The sequence below is a fragment of the Prorops nasuta genome, unplaced genomic scaffold, assembly GCF_024137725.1.
Source record: "Prorops nasuta isolate Cenicafe-Biocafe unplaced genomic scaffold, Cenicafe_Pnas_1.2 PNAS00008, whole genome shotgun sequence".
NCBI lineage: Eukaryota > Metazoa > Arthropoda > Insecta > Hymenoptera > Bethylidae > Prorops > Prorops nasuta.
In genome coordinates, this window is record NW_027116805.1 from 1,283,547 (window position 1) to 1,310,696 (window position 27,150).

General features: G+C 40.3%; 1 protein-coding gene across 10 annotated transcripts in view; it reads right to left on the reverse strand.

The window, feature by feature from the left end:
* Positions 1-26,372, reverse strand: part of br (broad-complex core protein) — a 61,637-nt gene extending 35,265 nt beyond the window's left edge. For 5 of the 10 annotated variants that reach the window (XM_066731044.1, XM_066731047.1, XM_066731048.1 and 2 more), the window contains exons 1-5: positions 26,235-26,372; positions 7,212-7,413; positions 6,909-7,100; positions 5,996-6,581; positions 5,528-5,587 (exon numbers count right to left, since the gene is read on the reverse strand). In XM_066731044.1, coding sequence (XP_066587141.1) covers positions 5,528-5,587; positions 5,996-6,581; positions 6,909-7,100; positions 7,212-7,397 — 1,024 coding nt within the window. In that variant the 5' untranslated portion in view covers positions 7,398-7,413; positions 26,235-26,372. Of the gene's footprint in view, positions 1-5,527; positions 5,588-5,995; positions 6,582-6,908; positions 7,101-7,211; positions 7,414-8,529; positions 8,640-8,735; positions 9,038-10,125; positions 10,408-26,234 lie in introns of those variants that run through there. The other 5 variants (XM_066731046.1, XM_066731043.1, XM_066731040.1 and 2 more) reach the window with 4 other exon arrangements.
* Positions 26,373-27,150: the final 778 nt, after the last annotated feature.

Consider the following 27,150-nt stretch of genomic DNA (forward strand, 5'->3'; position numbering starts at 1 on the left):
ACCCAACTCGGTGTTTTTCTCAGCAGCGAGAGCAGTCGTTTCGTAGGAATTTTTTGTTGTCAAACGCACGTCCGATAGATGGCAGCATCGCTTCTCTGCGTCCAAACACCATCAACAGCTGATTCAAGATTCAACCTCGCACTCTTATGCAACGCGTGACATCTTTCTCGACTGCTTATAAAATGCACGTATTATACATATATATATGTATATATATATCAGTCGAAAATTGTCCAAAACTATTTTCTTCTTAACTCGCTTTTGATAAGTTTTTTTGGTTTCGGTAAGATCGGCTTGCTCCGCGCGCGAGATTGCGTATAATTAAAATACATAAAAGTGTAGTGTTTGCACGAAAGAAATCTCTCAGCAGCAGCGAATGAGCTGGCAGCATGTAATAAAACATCCTGTCATATCGCAACGACCCATTCTCCTATCTTTCTTTCGGAATAAAAAGATTCTCCTTGCTATTATTTATTCTATCTTATATATATGTATAGCATTCCTCAATAGCACAAAATCTATTATCAGCAAATTCCTCTCTTTTCTTTTCGTCATTCCGCTGACTTTACTCATATCGCGCGTATATGTGTAACGTCCGTTTGAAAATTATATATTGTATACGAAATTTCTCTACTATCTTTTCGCGAACACATTCTTTGCGAGAGAGAAATGATTCAAGTTTTACGTGCCAAAACACGTAAAATGTGTATTAAGTTAACTTCGCACTTGATTCTTTCTTTATTTATGTGCTACTGATTGTAATTGATTATCCTGGGTGTGAATAGTTTAACTAAACAGAGAGAGAGAGAGAGAGAGAGAGAGAGAGAGAGAGACGATTTTAACAAGGGCGAGTATAACATAGGAAGCTTCTTAAATGAATGGAAGAGTGTTTTGTACGTGTGAGGAGGATTTTAGTTGGTGGGTTAAATCGCTCGGGGCATTTTACGACGTCCCCGTGGATCGAGTGCAACACAACCACTTTGGTCGCGAGGAATTCGGCCGAGTGAGGAGTGAGAAAGAGAAGAATAAAAAATGATCTAGCGCTGCTCAGTACGGCGGGTAACTCTTCGCCGTGGTTCCTGATACAGCGTGGGGATAAAGAACTCGCCTCTAACTCGACGTTCGCTATTTTTATGCGCTGGCTTTTATAGCGGGTTATTTCTTGGAATAATATTTGCGGAGAGAAATAGTAAGGAAGGAAATTCTTATAACCTCATATAAGCGATAATGGTTAATATGGACAATTCATTGGCAAAACGCTTAATATAATATTTGTCCCGAAGAAAGAACCAACTTTCATAGTCGTAAGCTAAATTATCAGTGTTTCTTAGTAAATCGATTCAACGACGGGCTTAACTTGCATGTAAAAATAGAAACGGCTAAACATTTTTTTATCGCCGAGAAAGAAGTAGAACGATACGTAGAAAGCTGCATAAACAACCAGCAGAATGCACGTTCCAGCATTATGTGCATATATAGATTAAACAATAATATTGTCATTCGGCTATTTATGCATTTGCTATATACATTAATTTAGTAGTGGCGGCATCATTGATTAAATTATGCTTTGCCTGTTGTTCCTTTCAATTTCGACTATCCGTATGAACCCACGATATTAGCCAAAGTTTCTTCCTTTCGAAAATATATTTCTTTTGCTTTTCGTAGTAAAAACGTCAAATTATCACGAGTCTCTTTATTTAACGGGAGTTACCTACAAACAGTGATGTAAAAATTGAAATTTTCTTTACATTTTGCATTTTCACAAATTTCCCATCCCACAAAATATAAAGTTCCTTACTTAAATAATATTAAGCGTTTCTTTTGTTTTCTTTCTCACAACCCGCTATTGTATTTTGCGTAATGGAATTATGTATTAAGGACGATTAAAACTACCGCGTATGACTTATTGATGAACGATACACCCAATGTTAAAAGAATTTATTTCTGTCAGATAACGTCTCGAGTGTATCTCCAAGTTAATACTTTCAATGATGCCTGCTGTGCCTCCCAATCTCTGTTCTCACAGAATAAAGTACCGTAAGTGCAACTATTTCTTCCATGGCAAATTAAAATTCATCGTTCGTTTGGATGCCTTCATTTCTATATATATATATATATACATTTGAAGAAAATGACCGAGCGTGCATCTCCCAGGTTGAATCAAGTTAAACGACTATTTTCCTGGCCTAATAGTCTCGGGTATGTCAAGGTCTACGCTAGCTCTTCTATTATGTTTAAGTATCTTTTACGATCTGTGGCTGTAAGGGACACCGTTACAGTTGTTTATCTCGCTCTACCAAATGACTATATAATTAAGATATGCAGACCAAGCAGATTCATCTCACGCGGCCTGTAACGATTCGATTAATTCTGTCCCAGCCAGAAATTCAAGCATTCGCGTTTATCGCTAGTGAAATGAAAATACCAATAACGAGCGAAAGACTCGATACTGGAATGTTCGACGAATCGAAAAATATTGCATTTTTTCTTTGAAAAAATGATAGAAATTTGTAATAGCAACCTGTTATATCAACGAGCATTCCCAGGATTTTCAGTAATTCCCCCGTTAATGCGAATGCGCGATGCAATTAGCCATATTTGTCACTGAGATATTATTTCGAGTAACAATTAATTTTTCCGCGACCGTGACGGATTTAAAAATGGAATATAGGGAACTGGAGGGGGGGGGGGAGGTATAGATGAAAAAAAAGTAGTAGAGAAATCAAATAAATTCGAATGGAAGATCCGAAAGAATATTTGCCGTGCAGAGTTCTCCGGGATCGACTAGCCGGACAATTTTGAGACGAGCGTCGACGCGTACGTTAATGTGCCTAATAATTTGCAGTGCACTGTAGAAACGTGAGTGGCGTTCCAAGGTCGGCGTATTTTTAGTTTAGGCCAATGTTTAGTTGGCCACATTCGTTCGAGATATAAGGACCTTGAATTTCGCGGATAACATCTGCGGTCTTATCGACGGAACCTGATAACTTTTTTCAGTACTAACCTAGTATAAGCCAGGCGTTCAAATATTAATCGAAAAGTTGAAGCCGCACCTGAATTTACTTAATATTACAAGCGGAACGCATATGTTAAATAATGTCAAGGTTTTTTTTTTCGCCAGTTTGCGTCTCATGCATTTTCAATTAACCGTTCTAGCCTCGACTAATCGCGTACAGCTTCCCTAAAGACTCGCAAACGTGCGTGTAGGTATACCACCTCTTTAACCTTTAATGATATCTCCTAACTTTAAATATTATTTCTCCTTGATAGATCTCGTCTTTTCGCTCGCTACACAGGGTATCGTGAAAACGTGTATTTTTGATATATTAAATTAATCGCAAGGAATGTCTTTAAAAAAAAAAATTATTAATTTATCTGCCATGTACCTAATGTACTGTAAAGAAAATTTCCCTATGGAAATAAATGAAAAAGAAACAACGCATATAGGCTAATATTTGCTCAACGATTCTCTCCATATACATAGCTAATATTTTTCGTAAAAATCACAGCAAGTTGAAGAGAAAAATTGATAATTTGCAATGGCTATCACATCCTCTTTGAGAAAAATAAAAATAAGTAAGCTCTACGATTTCATAATCAAAGCAATGGACGAATAAAGTTCATATATATTCAAAAAGGAACGGCCCAAATTCAAATCTGTGTGATGTAACACCTACAATCTGCATGTATAGTATATACAGTGTGCTTTCTAATCGCGGAACATAGTCATGCTAATAATATTTAAATCGAGTCAAAAGTAACGAGTTTGGTATTCCATGCCTCGGAAAATATAATCAAATAATAATTGTTGTACTTTCACACTTTAGGATTTATAAGTGTTCATTAGACTTTATTCCCAATCAATCCGTTCTATATCTCACGTTGCATGTATAATTAATGACGCCCATGTTCCATCATTAGAAAAACTTTCTGTACATATGAAACAACTTGTACACACATGTCATATAAAAATACACACACGCAAGTATTTGTACATAAAAGACAAATTGAATAAATATGTATAAATACGAATAAATGCGTGCTTGTAAATACGAGTAGAAAGATATGATATCGCTGTCATTTCGATAGTGTTGCGACAATGGCATATTTTCATTTTCTTTTTCTTTCTTTCTTTCTCTTATTATTATTACGAATTAATGGGACAAAAGTATTGAAACGTAATCTTCGGCTGGACAATAGGAGCGCGCGCGACGCGTACAAACGGGAACGTAAATGATAAACCATTCGCGCTCTAGAGAAATCTATACAATTAGAAGAATTTTAGCGTCAACGGAATCACGAGCCTCGGCTATAATATCCAGAGCAACAATTTACATTATATGGATTGTATCAAGGGAGCTTTTACATTTTATACGAAAGAGATTTTATTACGCTATCGAAGTGTAACGATTGCAACGTTTAAATATTGTACAGTGATGCCAAACTGATATTCTTCCTTTGTCTTTTTCTTCTCGCCAATTAGAGTGACACTATGAATCAATCCGGTGGTTCAATATCGAGTGAATGTATCTGCTATGCCAGTGCAGGGACCCACCGATCGTTCTACAATTAAGTCTCGTTACATTGTCTGACACGACCACGGTCGTTCGGTTGCAATGATTTAAAAACAGGTAGAGAGCGATTGACTGGTCCGTGGCTCTATATATATATATATATATATATAAGACTGTCATTATTAAATCAAAATTAATTCGACGCTTCGATCGATCAACGGAATTTCACGAGAACACTTCTGCTCTTCCTCGCTAAAATTTTATCACATGGAGAAAGAAAGAGAGGGCACGAATCACACAATGATGCGTGTATCGAGTACATTTGATTAGAGAGAAATTATTGAGCCGACTCGCGCGAGAGAAAATATAAATACTGCGTGTTTAATTTGGCTAAGCAAAGATTACACGACCGTATTAGAAAACGTGGTTCGAGCTATGGAGAAAAATATGGTACCTCGTTCCATTAGGGTTTACATTACTGGATTACGTAACAGACACATTCTGCTCGTATTGAACCGCCTGAAGAATTTGGTAGACTTTTTGGTATAAGAATTTTTGCGCGTAACGTTATATGATTTTGTGAAATGCGAATGCAAGCAATTCGTGATGATAACTTATAAAATGATGATAATGATTTTGTAACGCATGCCAATTAGAGGAAGTTTAATCGTTGAAGCAGACAGTAGTGCTCTTTCACCGCAACCAATCAAATTTTCATTCTCGTAATTTGTGGTTTGTTAGTTTGATATAACTGCACAAGTCTTAGTTACTTTATTAGACCGAACCGCTACACCGCGGTCTTGCAGCCGCGATGTATCGACTGCTCGTGGAAATAATAGATTAGCAAAGAGCGCCCTTTCGGTAAAATCAAAAGAATCGAGTGAAAGGAATAAATCGGGTTGATTCTTCCAACGCGAGAATGTCAATATAAATGCAGAAATTTCAAAGCAAGTTTCATCGATACAATTCTAATGATTTTAGAGGGCAAAGATCGTTATTATTCTGTTTCTTACCTTGCGAAGTTCCCGCCAAGTCAGGAGTTTGCAGGCCGTGCCCCAGTCCTGGAAATTTCACTAAAGTCATACATAATAATCATAGTTCTGGTACAGAGACAATTGCTAGATTGGCCTGTACGCAAGCTCACAATTATTTTGCTAATAGAACGTAACTGAAACACTACAATCAAGCATTCTCTGTGATCCACAAGCTACTACAAAATATATATGTCCAAACGATACGATTGAATTTTGCAATAACAATTAGCGAGTAATTGAAAAATCAAAGCTAGAAAAGTGCATTGACACCGACCTCTGTGTGCTAATAACGCAAACAAATCAAGCGAAATGAACTGGAACTGCATAATGAAGAGTCTCTAGGAAAAATGGAATGATTGAAACGCGCGACGGTGATTATCAGTGCGGTAAAATAAATTGGTCGGTGCGTACAGGCCCTGTGTAACCAGCCCTTCAGTTTTCACGTACCTGATAAGGGTGTATGGTCCGTGGTAAGTGCTGCCATACTGAAATTAAAACTTCCAGGCGTCGATGTGAATAATTTACTTTCAGGCAGAAAATTTGGCGTGGGTGGATGCTCGGGTTCAGGTTCGTGTTCGTTACTACTCGCTGATGCTGGTGGCCTATCCGATGCTGCTGCTCCAGAGTCCGATGAGTCCTCGTTATTTCCAGCAGTGCCACCGTTGCCGCCGGTCAATTCCAAAGGCTCACACTTAATATTATCATCTACAGGACTACTATCTTCGTGCACGCCGTTGCCCTCGACCTTATTCAGATGATTATTCTTAACCATCGAAAAATCGGTTGGAGTGGCATCGTTGTTGTTCAGCGGTGGTGACAGAACTCTCAGCCTCTTTGTTGGCTCGTCGTGTGGATCTGGCGTACGCATTTCATTTTTACGTATCTGTGCTCGGCGCAACAACTGCTGCACCGTCGTTGGCGTTGGCGTTACAGGTGTAGGTGGCGATCCTCCCCGAGGAAATCCTTCTTCCGAAAGCTTCTCGTGGAACGGTATATGGTTTCCGCCAGCCGCCAATGCACGAACGTGTGAAAGCTACGATTATAATGAGAGGAATTGACAAACGTTTACTCTACCAAAAATTTATTTTCTCTATTCATACAAATTTAAGAAGCATTACTCTGGCCTAAAAGCAATATCACTGTTTGTTTACCTATGAGAACTCAAGGTTTCATGGCAGATAAAAAGGTTTGATGGAAAAGAGTTTAGGAAAGTTACTTCTATTAGTGATAACATTAAAGCTATGTGACTGGTCCTTCGCATGCATATTTTCTCAAGGCTATAGTTTATTTGGCAAAAAGATATGTCAAATGTACAGACGAATATCTAATAAAACAAAAATATATAATGGTATGTACTCACATCATCCTTATCTGTTTGATCAGCTTGTTGTGTAAGTCCTGATACCCTGAGCACTTCAGCAGTTTTAAGGAAACTGCTGAGAGACCGTTGGTGTACATTTACTTCTCCATGATAGATAAACTCCACTAATGCATGCAAATCACTGAATGCTACATCCTGAAGAACTATCACTGGATGTTTACATGGTGTACTCTGAAACAAAGATGCAAAATGATCCATAGCAAATTCTATTCGCTAAACAAACTACTGAGTTCAGACTTTTGCAATTGTAATAACTGCGAAGATGAATGAAAAATTTCTCACCTTAAGTAATTCACGAAAATATGGACTACAAGCTGAAAGCACTACCCTGTGTGCTTTAAGACTTTTGCCATCGCAAGCTAAAGTAACATCCACAAAGTCTTCGTCATCCCTCAGATTTTCAAAAGCTGATGTTATACTGCTCTGGTAATTGTTCCATCGCAGACAAAAATGCTGCGTATCTACCATTGTTATTTCTATTCACCTGTAATGAAATAATAAAATGGACCATTAAAAAGTGAAACAGATAAATAGTATCTTATCAATTAATACTATATCTTTTACATCCAAAATAGAAAGTATTAACATGAATACCAATATAGCTTAATTAGTGTCTAGGTATATGATAAGAGCTGATAAAAGTCCCAAAAACTGCCTGATAATACTAGATATCATTGATTTCGCAATAATTATTAACTCTTGCAATATATTGCATATTTAATATAATGTTTAATAAAACTATAGTTTTAATTGTAGTATAGATGTGAGTTTTACAATAGTTTCATAAAAACTGTAGGATCACTGGTAAGCTTTCAATTATAGAGAGAGGAAAAACTAAACATTTGGTAAAAATTGTGTACTAATATCGATAATATCTAAGCTATTTCTTTTTTCTTATTATTAAGCAAAATAAGGTCGTCATGCTGGAGCCAAGCCAGAACATACACGATTAAATAATTCTCTCCTCCACTTATAAAAGCGCAAGCATTAAATGTATACTGATAGTGTTATCTTAGCAAAATGATAAAAAAAAATCATAAAACAAATTTACAGAACTGATTCCTTGCATATATGTAATAGTCAACCAAACAGTTTTTTTTACAAATTGAAAGAAACTGAAAATTGCTTGATATCACATTTTACCAGCACACATTGCTCTTTCATATTAAAAATATAAAAATTGGGTAGCAAAAAGTAATATAATTTTTGCACAATAATGATAATTATCTTATCATAAGTATAATCAAAGGTTGCCTAAATAATTGGATTAATATCAAAATTAAAAAAAAAACAGGAATATTTTAATATTAGTATTAAAAAAGAAAAAAAAACAAATTATTAACGTCTTATACAGTCTAACAATTTTTTTGTCTCAGTGACACGCCATATGTCACTTAAAAAATAGTGGTACTGTTAAAATATTATTGTTATCTCCTACTGCTAAATTTACGTGTGACAAATTCAAGATAAATATGGCAGCTTCGTAAAAATTGCTAAAAAGCGTTATACGATCATATATGAGAGTGGTGTAATGGAATTTTCTCGGTTAAAAAAATCAATGTGCAAATAAACAATACGACAATATTATTAAAATCACAACCTCCAGTTAAGTAAAAGGAGAAATCATAGGATGTTTTTTGCTAGTACGTGACAGACGCATCTGAAGATACACACGCAGCTGTGTACAGTTAAACACGTTTGTGCCTAAAGTCCTAAAATCTGACAAGAACGAAACGTCGATCTTGAAACATTGGACGAATAATAACGAAACGTTATTAAAGATAGTGAAAAAAACTAGCTACGCACACTTCTCTGAAACCTTGGCGGCAAGACGTACATCACAAAACGGATAAACACGTTGCTTTACTGTACGATATTTGTTTTTTTCGTACTTGACGTTAACTAGAAAATTTAGAATTAAAAAGACACATACACTGCACTCTGGTAATCGTAGTCTCGGATTGCAAGAATAAAGTTGGTTATCACGGAAACACACCTATCGTCTGTCATAGCTTGTAAGCTAATGATCGAAACAATGGACTGTCGTAAGCTTTTCTGCGTTTTATCTGCACAACGCCACCACCACTAAAAAAACACGCACTTTTCAACTTTTTAAAAAGATTCCTCACTATTTGGTAAAATCCCTTTGAAATTGTTTAACATTGTCAACCAGGCTCAATGCGCGCGGTACGCTGTTGCTAGAGTTTAGCAGTTTTTATCGTCCTTCCTGGCAAAACAATAAATATACGTAGAGCTGAATGTCAAGCTGTAATAAAACGGGTAAACACAGAGTTTTGAGAATGAATAGCACATGTATGTCCGTCTGTCGGCTACTGCATGTGTACTAGTAATTCGTTAATATTTAACCACTTTCGAGTCATGAATAAGAGTTGATGATCCGGTGTAGCGAGCGAAGGGAGCAACAGCGAGCAGCTAACTGGGCCCGTTCAAGTATCAGCACCTCTACGATAAATTGTGCAAGATAATCAAAAGTATTCGCGTGTCAACGGCGCCTAAGACTGTTGTCTGAGAACCAACTTACGACGTAAATGCCGCGAATTATTCGAAAAGCGGAAGTAAGTGAAGTGAGCGGTACAGTATACGGGAAGAGAGAAGAGGTAGCGGAAAGGGGAGGTAGAGTGTATAGGAGAAGGAGTAAACGGTACCGGTGACCGTGATTTTGCCGAGTGTGCCGCAAAACTAACCCCTAAAACGTCACGTCACGGCTGCAGCTGCGTGCAGTTGCGTTACTTCTTCATCGGCTACAGGAACCCTATATACACGTATGTGTACAAGGACTTGCGAAAACGTACGAGAAGCTGGCGGAGAGAGGGCAAAGATTTTGCGAGCACAACGTTAACGTGCTGCGAGAAAAAGCGAGAGAGTTCGAGATAGAGGGAGTTAAAAAGAGCGTGAGGGGGGATATGACGGAATTTGAGAGGGGGAGAAAAAGAAAGAGAGAACACGCATGGAATACGAGTGGCTGAATCGTCGCCGGTCGAGTGACACATCGTCATTGAGTAAGAAAAAGAAAGAGGGGGGGGGGGGGAGAGAGAGAGAGAGACAACCAACAGCATTCAATTCTCGTTTCATTCTGTTTGTTCTCTGTAAAAAGAAGTGATAGAGAACTAGAGAGAGAGAGAGAGAGAGAGCTAGAGAGAGAAAAAGAGAGTGACGAATCTTCGTGGATATTTACCTTGCGTCACCTGCTGGTCGTCGTCACTCACGTGCTATCGTTCCTCCCCTTTCCACCCTCGACGTACCCCCACCGCATTCGTGCACACTTTTTCCACTTCTCTCCCTTTCCCTACTCAACTGACACCCCGTCGTGACACTAGATAACACGTGTATCGTCTTGCAGCAAAGAAGACATTGCTGTAACGGACGATATTGAGAAGCGCCCGGCGCGCTTGGCGTTCCTTGCCGAAAAAACAGTTCCGCTCCGCTTTCTCTCTCCCGCTCTCGGACCAGCTTTTGCAAGGAGTGGAGTGTTGAGGAGAGTGGTGAGCGTAGCAATGAGAAGAGGGTAAGGAGAGAGGTCTTTGAAAGCAGTGGGGCAACTGGGGCGACGGCGATACACAGCTCCCCCCCCCCCCCCTCCTTTCTCTTTCTTCCCCTACAACCGTAAACTTTTCTTCTCCTCTCCCCCCACTTTTCTCACCCTTCTCTCTCTCGCGCGCGCACACACTATTCTCCCATCCCAATCTGTCCTTTTTCTGCCGCGAAATACGAAATTCCCGCCAGGGTGCGGCGAGCCTTCAATATCGCGGGAATTTCGAACTAATCTATACTGGGGCAACTCGGCGAGTGTTTCCTCTATTCGACCTTGAAGCAATTTATAGTTCATCACCATCAACGGTACATCACTATCACTACTGCTGAAAAAGACAATCGTTGCTATCGTAGACAGTTGGAATCCTTATAGAGAATTCGGTAAAATGGAAGAAGGAGGTTATATAGCGGGAATGCGAGAGAGAAAGAGAGAGAGAGAGAGAGAGAGAGAGAGAGAGAGAGAGAGAGAGAGAGAGAGAGAGAGAGACGAATGAGAATATGGCAAAAGGAAGGCCAAAATAAAGTAGATAACGAGAACGATTGATGATGGGAGCAACGTTGACAAAGTTGTCGGCGTTGTTCGGAAATGGGAGTGTATGAGTATGTGCGAGCTATAACCGTGTAGGCAGTAGAGGGCAGAGTAGCAGCAGCAGCAGCAGTAGCAACAGCAGCAGCGGCGGCGATGGCGGCGGCGGCGGCGGTGCCGGCGGTGGCGCGGTGGCTCCCGTGGCTGGCTAGGACTAGAGCGCGGGAAGGAGAGGGGGGAGGCGCGCAGTGTTATTCTTTATCGGAGCATGAGACATCTGTCGTAATAAGTGTGGACTAAAAAATAGTGCGTACGCAGAGCAGGAGAGAGAATGGAGGAGAAAGAGAGAAGAGAGCAAGCAAGAGATCCATCGGCGGAGTGGATGGTGGTGGGGAGACGACGATGCCTGTGGCCGCCTCGTCGACCATTCCTCCCTCCTCCTCCCCCTCGCTTCTTTCTTCCCCTTCCTCTTTCTACAGCTTACCCAACCCTATCCGCCCCCCCCCCCCATAAGCCACCTCTCACCCCTCCGATAGATCGGCTCTATAGATCTTCCAGAAGCAACGACTCCCAATTAAAAAAAGCTTCAATTTTAAACACGAATCTCGTTCCACCTTCGACTCGACTCGTCCTACGCGAGTTTACGTTTTTTCGTCCGGATCGCTCAATCCGGACCTTACGCAATCGTCCGAAGACTGCCATTACTTGTTTACCCCTTGATCCCTCGCTCCTCGACTGTCCCGTCGTCGACCGATCGAACCTGCACTCGTGCCTCGAATCGGCCCGAGTGACCTTGCACCGACGTCCGCGTTTTTTCTTCGGAGGTCAATGACCTACAAGAATGCTTCCTCTTACGGATCGACCGATCGGAGGTGTTTTTGCACACGCGTGAACCCGCGGACAAAGCGAGGATAAAAGAGGACCGGGAGTAAGACAGACGCATGCAAATCTCCGTAGGATCGTATGACCGCAACAGGCCGGCTAGATATCGTATACATACGCGACGCATTGTAGATATATGTATAAACATATGTACATGTGCGAACCGTGCGAGGTGTTTTGTCCCTTCAGTCTTGAATCGTCGCGGTAAGTTCGGATAAAGCATACATTCTCCATCTCTATTCGTTTATCTGTCTCGCTACGACTCCTGCCGGGCTCTCTCGCTCCCCGAAGAGCTCTCCCTTCTTCCTCCGGGAGCCCCCCTACAATCCGCCCTTCCGCAGCTCCCCCCTTACCCCTCCCTCTCTCTCTCTCTCTCTCTCTCTTTCTCACTCCCTTTTATCTCTATCGCTTTTTCTCGCTCTCTATCTCCCATTCTCCGACTCCTTTCTCTTTTACCCGCTCACTCCGACGTTGGCAACCCCACTCGATTCGCCCCTCAAAAAATCATTACGCCCTTCCGCGGACGCGGGCTGCGCATGAACGTGGTTTTAATTCGCTACTAGAAAAGTAAACTGTAAACGCCGACGGATCAGGCAAGCGGACAGGGTGTGGAAGGGCGGAGGGGTAAGAGGGCGCTTAGAGGGCTGGTGTGTAGGGGCGAGAGGAGGAGGGATGAGTGGGAGGAAATGGGAAATGGAAAGAGAAAAAGTGAGATAGAAAGGATGTCTCGCGCGGATACAGCAGAGGACGAGGCGAGTCAGGACGAGAAATGTGGCGTTGGTGGCGGCAGTGGTGACGTCGGTGGCGACGGAGGCGACGACCGTGAGGGAGAGACGCGGGAACTCTCCTTTTTCCTCCGGCAGTGCGACAGCAAGTAGGGAGAGAAAGGATGAAACGGGAGGAGGATATGCTGCTCCCCTACTTCTCTAGGGGCTCCATTGTAATATTTATTGATTGGATTCCTAGGAGCTGAGAGGGCGAAGGCCGTGGCACCTACTACTATACTTGATCTAAAAGTCCTTCGCCGTCCATCCACGTTGGATACTCCTCCCTTTCCAAAATTGCTCACCCATTTCCAAATTCAACTCCCTTTATCCTTACAGCGCTTTTCTACAATACCAATTACATTTTTTTGGCGTCGAATTCTCCAAAAGGATTTTCCTGATACTACATATATATATATATATATATATATATATATATTGGATACACGACGCATACTGACCTATTTTTCAAAAACTGAAGAATGATCGAGGAATCAATATTGTTTGTTAATGTAATATAAAGTGATTTACACTCATTAAATATTACCAATGCAATATCGTGAGTTTGTTAAATTACTCTTTGTAGCAATGTAATTATTTCTCGAGATACACTGAAATTTCGATGGCGAAATGGCTATCTTGCGGATAATTAGTTGGACCGTTAAGTGGATTACGAAGGAAGATTGATTTTTTTGGTGGAGTATCAAGTTTGGTTTGTTTATTTTTTCTGGAAAAATTGTGTTCTTGCCATGTGGAGAAATGAGATAATCACGCGTCAAAATGGTTACAAGTAATAAAATTAAGACATTTATGGAACGAGGACAGTAAAGGCGTGCATAACGATATTCTTACTAGGGTCACGACAGTCCTTGACCAAAGTATTAATTCCATTCAAATAGTGGCTTTGCTAAGTAGCTAAAGAGCGCCGTAAAGACATCGAGAATTTCCCTTTACTGTCTGCCAGCGTCCAGTGGTCTGCGATGCAATTAGGATCTTTCCTATGCTATGCGACGGTCTCTGAGTCAGCCGAGACCTTGGAGAAGCACAAAGCAGGATACACACAAGTACAACGTCTCGCCTTTCCAAGTATTATCGCTATCGTAAAGAAAAGAACAATATTTACAACTCTAATCTTCGCAATCCTAAAATTTCCCCTCCACCTTCTTTAACGATCGACGCTCGTAGAGAATTCTATTGGCTCGATTCCGAAAAATTAACCAAATTTCCAAGGGCTTATCCTTTGCAAATTACTACTTCTCGATGTCGTTCGATTTGCAGATTTGCCACAGCAGATGTTTCGCAAATTCACCGTATTGCTGCAATTGAATATACGGTGTACGGCTCCACCTGCGTAAGATTTTATTGTTTCTCCAGAGTGAACCAATTTAGCTTACCTCGAAAACGCTTACGTACATTTATGGTATATATATATATATACACATATCCACATATATCAGGGACGTGTAAGCGTGGCCTACGAGCATATGGAATATCGCGTTAGAGAAGCAGCAGGTGATTTCTGGAGAAATCGATCGTTCTATAATTTTAACCAATGATACGATGCATTCGTGAAGAAGTGGAGGGTACATTAAAATGAATCGAAGATCCTTAGATTCGATCGTAGATTATTTTTAGCTTCACTCCTCTCATTGGTAATAAATCGCATTTATAATAGGACGAGGGAATTTATTGAGGGGAAAATCGGGGCAGGCCGGTTTGTGGCGAATGCCACTATCTCGGGTTCAAGGCTATCCATCGCAAAACAGTGGCCCGGAGAATTCCTACCCCTGCCACTTTTCCATCTCCCCCCTGTTACCCGCCACCATTCACCTTCCTCCTTACGTTAGCTGTGTGAAACCCACCACCCTCGTCTTACACACGACAGACAATAACTCCCCACCCACCCTCGCTTCTCCACAAACCTACATCTCTCTCCCAACTTTTTTCCCTCTCTCGAGTGTTTTGCCAGAACTCCCAATAGTCCATCCAAGCACGTACGTTAACTACTTTGCTATTTTTTCACCGCTTAACCGAGAATTCGCAAAAGTTCTTTAAATACATCGCAATAATAAAAATAACATAAATAATAGTGATTTTAAATCCGAAGAATTGTTCGCGAGAGACGTAGAGGAGGTTTTCAAATCGATTCTGTAGGATCGACCGAGAGTGGTTCGAAGCGATTGAGATCTAAATTGTCGAAGAAGGAATCGAATAAAAATTAATAAGTATATCGTGACGGTTCCTGTGGTGGAAATTTAACACAGGATGTGCCAGGTACCGATGGGGTTGAAAACTGTTAGCATCGGTAGGCCCGATATTCTCATTAGAGGGGCACACCTGCCAGTTGGTTCGCACCAACGGTGCAGTGGTGGCAGAGCCAGCGACTGCGGCATGAATTCGTCCCAATGGAGAGAAATTGCAGCGATAAAGAATATCATCCTCTTTAGGCCCACCACCGCGTATGCGCTCCAAATGCATTCTACGCACGCGAGCCATTCGTGGGAGTGAAAAGAAGGGGAAAACTCAGCTGATGGGACACAGAGGGTCCTCCCCCCCCCTCCTCTCTTTGATGATCATGTGGTACCCTTTCCCTCCCTTTTTGATCCCTTTCCACATACCCCCCCCCCCCCCATTCCTCTCTCTCTTTCTTTCTTCACCACGAGGACCCTTCTTTGGCACTCGCGTTAACATTCGGCGGTCAATGACCCCAACTGACTGATCCACCAACAGCCAAACAACTATTTCCCTCCGATAGAATTGCCATACGAATATTTAGTAGCCTCCATTTTCACGCGTGGGTGTGAGTTAAAGAGCATTCGAGAACAATGACTCTACGCTTTTCTCGGAATAAAGCTGCGAGCTTTCCAAATTTTCTATCTTGCTCACAATATTATCGCTGCATTTTACACCACACGCCTCTCTCTCCCTCGCGATGGATCGCTTATTTCTATTTTTTGCAGTGGCCAAAGCGCGCAGCATTTAGAAAATGCGTCAGCTTGTTTTTAGATTCGAGCTTCTTACGCGAGGGACCTGTAGCATTGTCCGGAATCGATAGTGCGAGAGACTGGATTTTCGAGGAGATATATATTTCGATCGATCGATAGATCATCGTGAGACGAGAGATGTAACGATGCGACGATTTTAATTACTGCAGTTTCAATTTGTCGTACAGCGCGAGAAGTATAGAAGAGGCTAGATAGCTTCGACGAGCAGCATTACCTTTTACCGTCCGCTTGGTAGCGGATACGAACTACTTGGCCTGCAGTGGAATAACACGCTAGACCATATCTATTATGCACTTGTTCCACTGCAGTTTCACGGAACGCCTGCAATCGTTGTGCGCGTGACGATAAATCTCAATGCATATGTATATATTTTTGCTACATTCCAGAGACTATAGTATTAATTGTACCAGTGCTGTGTTATATTTGTATAAAAATGCTTATTTTCATTGTACCATCGGAATATTATCTTAGGATTTCGATTGAAGTCGTTCATAATGTAACAGGGAAATTATTTTTAACCCTGAAAATACTGTAAAATAAATAAGATTACTTAGGGAATATAACAGAGAATTATATGTATATTTGTGCGGAATGGGTTAGTCGTGCGAGAATATTCTCGTCCATTATCGGAATTCGCGGTGAAAATAATAGAAAATAGATAGTAGTACCAATGCTTAGGATAACTTGTCGCTGACCTATTCAGCTTTCGCGGTTAATTTGTTTGATTTTTACGCTAACCCAGTTTCTACCGATGCTATAGCACGGTTAATCGAGACACGCTGATCCGGTAAAGTCCGTGCTTAAAAATACAGAAAATAGGTCAGTAACTATATTTTTAATTGTGCTGCAGACAAGTTTGTAGACGTTGCTTCATTCTGTAACAGTGTCAAATTCCGAAAATAAAGATCTTTTTTAAAGGTTCCATTGAAAATACAATTAAAAAAAATTTACAATTTGATTTATTATTAAATAACAAATGCATGGGACTTTCGTTTTCCCTCTTGACATTTTTCCTTAAATCTTTATCGAGTTCAATAATAGTATACTATTTGAAGAAATATATTTTTCTCGATATTTTAATACTCAGTACCGTGGATGATTGTGTACGTGCGAAGCATTGGCAAGGCGAACGATTTTCGCGCGTTATGCTGTATAGTACGGTAGAAAACAAAGAAGCGACGCGAAGGTACCACGTGGCCATAAGTGCAAATACCGAAAGCAGACTTTCCCTCGCGATAACTTTACTCTTTACTGCTGGGTGTGAGGCGATTCACTCGCAATACACTCTTACACAGTCTGTCTTGTAATTGCTGCTCCACCATAGTTATACATTTGTCAGCCTCTAATTCCATACAATGAGTCATTGCTTCGCAACAACAGTCGAAAACGATATATTTCACCCCAGAGACATTTCATTAAATATAATGTAGCTTATAATGAGTGGAGGAAAAAGATATTATTTCTGTATCCTAATATTCTTATTGTTAAATAAGAAAAATGCTAAAAAGTTTGGAATTTCTTGTTAAAAATAATCATTGTATTGTTAAAAAGAAGTTATTTTATGATGCCCTTAAGATATTAGCGTTTGATTCTATCAAGTTGTTTTCAACTACGTCATTGATCGATAAAACTTTGTTAATCGTATCGTCTCGTAGCTGGAGCTCAGTGGCGTGCGCAAAATTGAATTCATCGAGTGGCAAGTGAAATTACTATTTGTCCATCGTTAGAAGTTTGGGAGTATTTGAGGATAAGATACGAGAGAGTGAGAGAGAGAGAGAGAGAGAGAGACAGACAGAAAGGGAGAGAGATGTTTGGCTTTTGCGTGAAGTGAACAGTTCGAAAATAATAATTTCGGGCATTTTTTTTTTGGCCCGACGGAAAGTGCTTATTGGATTTATTGTTTTCAATACGCTTAGCCAGGTGTTTCGTTTTATCGGTTGAATTGTGCTCGAGTACACTTTTGCGCGAAATTCTATATTGATCGAACGTTAAATGTTTGCGAAAGAAATAGAACATTCTCGTCCCCACCATCAATTTGAGAAGCACTGCTCACTGAAATCATTCGAACGCAATAGTAAATTTGAATACGGCCGATTAATCTTGGCGATCGTCGCGTTGGGCGCGCAGAGTGACATCGATTGATCGGTTATCTAATCGCTATAATCGCCAATTGCCATTGAATCGATCACCAAAAGCCTGCGTCAAGCCTGCGGGAAAGGGAGGCTGATTCTTCTTGCGAATTTTCGAGCAAATTACTCTAGCCGAACGGGTTTGTTATCTAAATAACTTTGGTCGATCGATTTAATCGAACGTCGATCACCGATTCTTATAACTCGATTCAACTAACTCAACAAAGAAAGCATCTCTTGTACGAATTATTATACATATATATATAGGATCAAAAAACACACGACTGATAATAATATCGAGGAATCTCCTGTCCATTTTTGGCTCATCAAAACACAGAGAAATTTGGAGAATTGGTATTTTTATTGAAAATAAAATTGTTTCGCGCGTTATTAAGTTTGAATGATCGGTGGTCGAGCCGAGCTAATCGGAAGCACTAGAGAGGAAATTGTGTCGCGTATTGAGAATTTTCGAGCTATCTCTTCTAGCAGTCAGCTCGTCGTCTAAATAACGTATTCACCGGTCGGGCTCTAATTTCGCAGATAACGCAGACGACTCGTAATCTAGTTACTAGGCGTCTAATCTAATCGACTGCTACGGATTATACTATGCGTTCATGAACATATACTCGTTCCTTGTGTACGTTTATATATATATATGTAGACTTATTACACTCTAAAGCATTCCTCCCCTCTCTCTCTCTCTCTCTCTCTCTCTCTCCCTTTCATGTTTTTATTTTCAAAGTTAACTATATCTATGCGGAATTCCATTCATCCATGTGTTTGTTATCTATCGCGTTAAGTAGTCTTAATTCTCGTAAATTATAAGACCAACGGCCAAAGTTTAATCGTTTAGAAAATATTTGTTGCGAAAAGTTAGATAGAATTTTTGCTTGAGAACTCGGCACGATTGGCTTTTTTCCGCGTGACCCATTTGACAGCTCTTAACGATTCTGGGATTCATTATATTTAATTAGATACTATTTTTACATGGTCGTTTCACCTCTTGATCGCGAGCCATTCGGAAGACGTCAATTCACCGCGTGCTTTTCGTACATTCGCGATAATTACAACACGTGGCCTCGCGCTTCCAATCAATGGGAAAATAATCTCCGCGCACCCGTAAAGCAAACGACTTATCACCTTGTTGTATGCACCGATTCGACTTGACCCTACTATATACTACATCTCCGTCATTTCCGGTCACCGGTATACATATTTTCTTTCACCAATTAATACAACGCGACAGACACTACTCTCCTTGCAACCTCGAATATTTATAAATTTCCTTTCATATTTTTCACTCGTCGCCAGCTATTTTTCTTTTTTTAGGGAAGACATATAAAACGTATACATATTAGCATCTATTCGTCAATAAATGTTCAAATCGATAAACTTTTTTTCTGCATTAAAAATTTGTTGGCTCGATGCTTCAGCTTTGAAAGAAAGTGTGTCACCCGGAAGATTTAAGTGGGATGAGCTTGAAGGAACTCGAAGTAAGAGAGTAAAGCGAGTAGTGATGGATGGAATTGTGCGAGTGAAACGAGACGGGGCAACAGCAACGGAAACGTAGGGAGTATAACGGTTGCAAGAATCCACTGCTCTTTATCGTTCACGAAGATTAAACCGTTATTCGACTGCATCGTCCTTTTTCCTTCCTGCAGGTGCTGCGCAATATCAAATAGAGTGCAGCTGATTTTTACGTTGATTTTGGGGCTGATAATTTTATAACTCTGCATATTCTTCATTAATATAAAAGAATTATAAATTAATTAAATTATCTTATAGACATGGTTTTCGTATTTGTTGAGTAGATTAAGTTTGTCTTTGTTTATATATACACGCGCAATGTTTTATTTATTCAACCAGAAACGTGATTATTTCTTTTTAAATGATCGAGTCTACTGATTTGTGGTCAACTTTAAGTGGCATTTCACAAAATATCGAAGAATCGTATGATTGATGAATCACAGTATTGTATATATCATCGTTTTAACTCGAAGCAATGTTCAGAATTTTAGCGTGGGTCATGGGTTGTGGTACGGCGCTGTGTTCTTTCTTACAAATTTTCACACAGCTATACATTTATGCGCAAATTTATATGCATAAATGTACCTGGACATTAATGTGTCAACACGATGATCAAACAAACGCTGAGGCGAACGTATCGCGGTAATTACATTGGCAATTATCATTCATCGGTCTTAGAAAAGTAAATTTCTCAATTACTCTTTTAACCTCGATCTATGTTTACTCTTCTCCATCAGTAGCTACGTTTTATTCTGATTGAAGAACTTTTTCCTTCGGCTATCGAAATTTCAAATTAAAAACCTGCAAATTGGAAGAAAGTCTTGCAAAGTATTTGCACAGATCTCCTTATCAGTCTTACGTACATGATTTGTCATTAATATTTATCTATGAAATTTCGGTAACAGATGTTTAACAACCAACTTTCGATATTCAAATTTTCAATATCAATTCCTTTATCGATTAATAAATAGAAATTTCCCAACTCTCTATTATAGTTATATTCCTTAATCTTTTTCTAAAGATAATAGAATATTTGTCTAACAAATTTTTAAAGCCCAATAATTCATCAAACTTAATGAATCTTCATAGTCTATACCTCAACTGTTTTTTACTCCGCGCATTCATCCATGACAAGCATTTATATTCGAGCTGCGACTTATCAAACGCGGCTCAAGCACTAATTCCCCCGATTTTCAAGATAAAATTGTTGGATCATTAGGACATCAATCGAGTCGTAGCTCCGCAAGAATTATGGAGGATCTATTCTCAAAATTGATCGAAAAGAATTGGTAGAAGTACGTAGCCTTGAGAGTGATTTTAAAGAAAGTCTATCCTGAGCGACGTAATTATGAGTAGACGCGTCATCCTTAGAGACTCAAGGCTTTGAAAATCGTGCGCCAAACTCACGTTCAAGGATTCGTTTTGCATGCGAGAATTCTTACAACTTGTACGCGTATTTTGTCCTCGAGAGAAAGAGAGAGAGAGAGAGAGAGAGAGAGAGAGAGCAGCGTATACGACTAACACTCTCGTACTGGAAGCGTGTGAGCGTGTAGCCTCGCCATAACTTTTTCAAGAACAAGCGCATCATCATCGAGACGATTTTTTTATTTTCTGTCGTTGGCGCAAGCTCCACTATGCTCTCCCGTTCGCTCTATCTCTTCTCTTCAGCGTTCTTTAGCACAGCTCAGCCGTTGCCTGTCCTCGTTTCACCAATTGCATCATTCTCCGTTTCACTTTCTTTCTCCTTCTTTCTCAATCATTCTATCTTCTTTCACGCGTTTTCTCTTTCTTTCGTGATATACCGAGATCTATTTATACCTAGTCAGACGGTGTTTTCAAGTTGCAGCTCTCGTAGTATGGAGCAGCGTATCAAACGTACGTCTCCCGTAAAAATAGGGGACCTGCATGAGAGAGCTTACAGGAAAGCTCTCATAAATGGATCGTGCAGTAGGCTCGAGCTGTCCTTGTCTTTCGAGTAACTATTTTCAACCGAAAATTGTACAAGCACAGTGCCCTTTTGTCTTAAAATGCTGCAGAGAGATTAAGAGTAGTTATTTTAACTCGAAGCTGCGGATGATTCGGTATATTTTGTGCTCTTACTAATTGTCGAATATATCTGCGTTCCTAGTAAAAATTCTATATAGGCCCTTGCGAGCCAGAAGCTAGTAAAGACTGGAATTTATCTATTAACTAGCTAGTTCAGCTCAAAATGCACTTGCAAGAAAATATATTAGGCAATAATTGTGAATGTATGTATACTTTTACAGAATGGAAAAAGGTACATATTAATATTAATCATTTACTTGTCATCTAAGAAATCCTGCAATTAATTAATTTATCATTAAACAAAAAATAATAATCTTTTTTCCAAATGAGGGAATGGTCCCTCGATAACTAATGCATTCTCGTTTCTCCAGTCTGATACTTCATATCCAATCAGATATTAAAGCTTTGCTTCTTTCCAATTTTAATTCCTTTAACTCTCTATGAACTAATAACTTTTATTTACTGATTGTTCTTTGAAATGCTATAGGTAGTATATACTTACTACAAGTAGGAAAGCACATTGGAGCAGGTATAATTTTACTGTTGAATTTTTAGAAAAAATTATTATTGACAATTATATCTTTACCGAAACTACCTAAATTTCACACATTGATCCTGGGCTGTTTTTCCCATTTGATAACTCTCAAAACATTTGACTGTATTCACTCTGATTAGGAAAATAAATAAAACACCAAACACAACTATTATACTGCCTAGTTTTAAATCAGTTTATACTAGTAAAACCCTCGCTATATAATTGCTTCTCTTGGATCTGCTGAGAAACTCTACAGTTAAAACTAAACAGATACTGCTGAACAGTATCTATCTAGATTTTGGCATGATATGTGTACACAGCTTAGTAGCTCTGACAAAATTTTCCCAGTAGGTGGACAGAGTTTAGTGATTACTATGTAAATTTCTACTAGGAGAATAGCATAACACGACTGATGAAATAGGAATAACTCGTATTTAATAAAATGCCTTTAATTTTTCTGTAGCATAACAGACTAGAGGAATTTGCGAGAGAAATATGAGAGGAGAGAGAATCATAAATGGATCGAGCATTGTTTTTAGAGATCGTGCTACTATGGCCGGGCTAGCCTCGTTCCCAAACAGCCGCTTCAAATGGCCCTTTTCCTTCTCCATCCTCCCTCCATTCCCATCCCTCCAGAGAGACGATAAAAATCGACCGCACCAAACGACAACATAATTCGCACAGTTTCGCTTCACTTCACAACTTATTCTCCTTCGTTTCGATCAAGTTTTCATGTCTCTAAAATTATTTACCATTTCTTTCTTAACTCTTTAGCAAAATTTCCAAAATCCCATCGTATATGCAAGAGCAGCAGCAAAGCTTCGTAACGTTTATTGTAAAATTAATCATTAATTACACTCGTTAATTACAGTCTGATTAAACGGATCTTTCGAGGCTCTTCGGAAATATTATTTTTTCTTTTAGTGTACGGTTTCACATATTATGGTTTTGGAAAAGTTTAATTGAAGAACTCAAGAACGCGCGCGGAGGTAACAACAACATATTTCATTGATAAGAGATAGGAGTATATTCGTCATAATTGTTTTAATGCGCAGTAATTCGTAACCAAATACGAATTCACGCAAAGAAAAAATCAATCGCTATAATAGAGCGCAATTTAATACTTTCGCTTTGAACGACGTCAATAGACGATTTAGCTAGTCTACTGTTAATTGCGCGGCAATCGCCTATAGAAAACTGTAAAACCTCTATTGACAATTGCTGGAATATGCGGCAGATTAGCTAAATCGTCTATGGACGTCACCCGTGTTATAGCAAAGGAGTTGATACAACGATAAACGGAGCAGGCACGAAATAGACCAGAAAAATAAATATAGTTGACGCAACCGAACAAGGACACGTTTGATTCCAAGGAAGGAATGAGCAAACTGAAGAAAAAGATGGAAAGAGAGGGAAAGTATAGGAATGGCATTGGTCGAAAAAATTGCGTCATTCGTATCCTGGCCCGGTCCGAACTCAGAATCGGGCAGAAATTAATGACACTTGTAAGACTTAACAATAAAACGTCAATTAACCTTCATTCGTCATAAATTGAATTAAGTTTGCGAAGGAGAACAAAAAAGGAAATGTTTGTTTAATGCTTAGAGCGGAAAAGAAATATGGGCCTACAAGGAGCTCCAGAGAGAATTAGAGTTTCGCTGCGGGTTATTGCAGGGCGATAGATGCATTGTTAGGGGGGAGATAGAGCGCGAGGGAGAAAGAGAGAAAATCAGTTGACAGAGGGAGAAGGTGGGGAGAGTAGGAGTAGATAAAAAAAAGAGAATGGAGTGGGAAAGAGAGTTATCAGATTAGCGAACGAGCGAGAGTGTAGGTATGTATATGCTCGAAGCGAGCGAGACTTCACTCTCTCTTTGACAAAAGGATCGGCACTGGGCAGACGGATTACGTCATTTCCCAGGCGGTCTAACGTCTGGTATTATCTGCGTCTAGCGCTCGTCTAGTCGCGTCGGTCTCAATGACGTTCACTTACACTCTATAACGGCCTTACTCACACTCGCTCACAGCAGGCTCGCACCGTCACACACGGACAGTGCGCGCGCTGGCAAACAGTGAATAAGCCCACAGGCCGGAGTACTCCAGCGTGAATTAACTGTACGTTGAGTGTGTTTTCCCGTGTCCGTGCACGTGAACCTGAACATGAACGTGTGAGCAACGGAGAACGATGCTATACGTATGGCTATACTCTCGCGTACACCACGCTAATGCGATACAATTTCATATACGTTATATCGTTCGCTTGCTCACTCGCTGTATAACGAATCACACCACGAATTTCATGCACAATACGCACCGCGACGCTTGATCCTACCACATATTAACACTTCGTAACGTTACATCGAATTAATTTGCAAATCTATCGCTTATAAATACACCTGATCAAGTGTAGTATCGTGGCTGCTTAAGTTTTAGTATTTTCAGGTTCGACGTATTTTTTCGACGATAAACGCTATACTCTGCGGTATGTAGGGGTTTTTTTCGTGACATTGTAGAGCGATCGATAAAAATCAGTTTATTCTTCGATTGGTAGGCTGTATCGTTGTAGTCTGGATAGAGTTACACGCGTATTTTTATATTTTAATACACGTGCATATTGAAGACGCGGTTTATAATATAGTATGAGAAACAATTAGTATTGATTTTTGATCAATTGTTTTTAATCGATGGTACGTATATATTTCATTATAAACGAATTATTTTTTCAACTTTCAGTCTGTTTAAGTGTATTACAACTTGTCAATGTGGAGATACTGATAATCTTGTTTAATACGCTATAGTTTTGATATAGAAAAACGTAAAGATACTAAAAATTGATTGGTAATTTTGTGTTAAAGCGAGAGATGTTACGTTATTTCGGTTAAAATTTCAAGAGTTGCGCATTCTGAAGCTTCAGTTTAGATTAGATTGTTGTGTCTATGGAAAAAATTCTTTTCGTATAATTCGATATGCAATTTCAGTTTGCCTCGTGTGCAAAAATTGCTCCGTTTTTATCGTACGTGATACGCGAGAGCACGCATGAATAAATTATATGGATTTTGTGCAGTATATATTTTTCGACGGTACGCGATCTGGCCACTTGACTGCGTAAATACGACCAAACGATTGCAACGAGTCCTTAAACTGACTCTCCCTTTATCCGAGTGGAACAACAGCCACCGCCTGCTTCGCTTTGACTAAAAATTTTAACGCAACCTCGACTATCCCAATTTCGCAAGGAATTTTTCATTTTACCACAGATTAGTCTCGCTTTTCATTCCAAGGTAATTAAAACACCTTTAATTATATGATAAATAAATTAAAGCGAAAATGAAAGGAAAACGTGTCGCGCAGAACGCTTTAAACGACGAGAAATTAATTGAAAGTAAAAGTTTAATTAATGAAGAAAAGCAAACGATTTATCAAGCTTAATCTCGGTCAAATTCGAGTCTCGACGTTACCATTTTAATAGCAGCTCAGCGCGAAAATAAAGCTAAGGCGGTTCTCTCGCTGCACTTTCGGCCTGCCGGCTGGCAGACGTGCGCGATTTCATCTAAGAATACATTTTTTTCTCAAGCAAGGTCGTCGAACGAAAATCTAATCATTCCGACTGTTCTTGCAACCGTATCGTCTTCTTTTTTTAAACAAAGTAGCGTGCACTCGTCTATTTCTAGAAATGTTTTTCCCATCGCGTCGATTCGTAAACAGTTAAATTTACACACGATATATTCATCGTAAGGACGATAATCTTTCTGTGCGATCGAGCGAGAGGAGAGAAAAAAAAATGTGCTTGAGTTTTGGTGCTTAGGACCACATAGAGAGAGAATGGGAGAAAAAATAAGTGTAAAAATGTGCAGAGCGGAGAAGAGAGAAATTCGCGAGGGTTTTCGGGTGGTTTTGGTGAACTTTTTGGAAAGTTTGAAGGAGCGTGCAGCGGGGGGGAGGCAGAGGGAAGCGCACGCGTTTCGCCGGGGCGCGCACACGTTCGGATTCGTGGGAAGGAAGGCGCGCGGCGCGTCATAGCGTAGCGTGGCGTGGCGTGGTGTGTACGTGCACACATGCGGTGTATCGCGCGACTCACGCGTCGTGTTTCTCCTCGGCCGTCTCTCTAGGCTAGTGGAGCGAAGAACGAACAAGCAGCAGCTTTGCGAGTGAGAATTGAGAAGGGACCGAGACGAGAGAGCAACAGACGATATCCGGACGAAATGGAAGGAGAGGAATGAAGCTATATAGATATAGTAATGTGCGAGGGAAGGCAAACGTCTCTGCATGCACGAGTGTATGGGCCGAGAACGCGCCAACGTTCGAAGGCCACCACTTTCTCATCTCTGTGGGACACACGTACCTTGATGGTCGGCCGCGAAGTGAAAAGTCTGGGCTCCTTAAAAGCGTCCTTGCTTAGCCTCCCTAGACACTGCCACTACTGTCGTAGAGCGTCCTTCTTCTTCTTCTTCTTCTTCTGTGCTGCTTTCCCCGTTCTCCAGTATCTCCTGCCCTCTGTCCTGCCCGACTGACTCTCTTCGGCTACCTCTCTACCTCTCTTCTCCACCTGCTCCTCTTCTTCTTCTTCTTCTTCTTCTTCTCCTCCTCCTCCTCCTTCTTCGATCCTTCACGTGTCCTCGGAGTCCACTACTACTCCCTACGCAAAACTCTGCTGCTGCTCGCTTTTCTCAATTTCGCTCGCTCCCGATGATACCCCGCTGCTCAAACCAGCCATTCTTCCACCTTCACCTCTCCTCCCGTCGTCAGTTCTATTCAACACACTGCTTTGCGATCACAACCGATTTATATACAGTTAACGCAGTCCTCGATCACACGATAACTATTGGCAAACCGTTTCTTTATACTTGGTTCTCTCCTCCTCCTCCGGTCAGTTCCTCGCCAACGTGTCACTTTGTCACGTGAGAATGTTGAGGAATTAAACGGAAGCACAACGATTTTTACACACTCTCTTTCTTTCTCTATCTATATATATATATATTTATTTATATAGATATATATGTATATCTCTTTCTCCACCTGACGATAGAAAAATTACGAAATGTTGTAGTTTCTTCACAGTTCCCAACGAAGAGTCCTTGTGGTGGATAGATCCTTGATGGATGAACTCGAGTCAACCGGATGATGTCTCGCGTAAGGACGATGCAACGTGGCAACGTAACGCGTGTCGTGAGCGTCCAATGCGAATTTTATTTGAGGGAAGAGGGTGGTGGAGGAGGGTAAGTCAAGGATGGATATTCCACGTTGGGTTTGCTCGATGG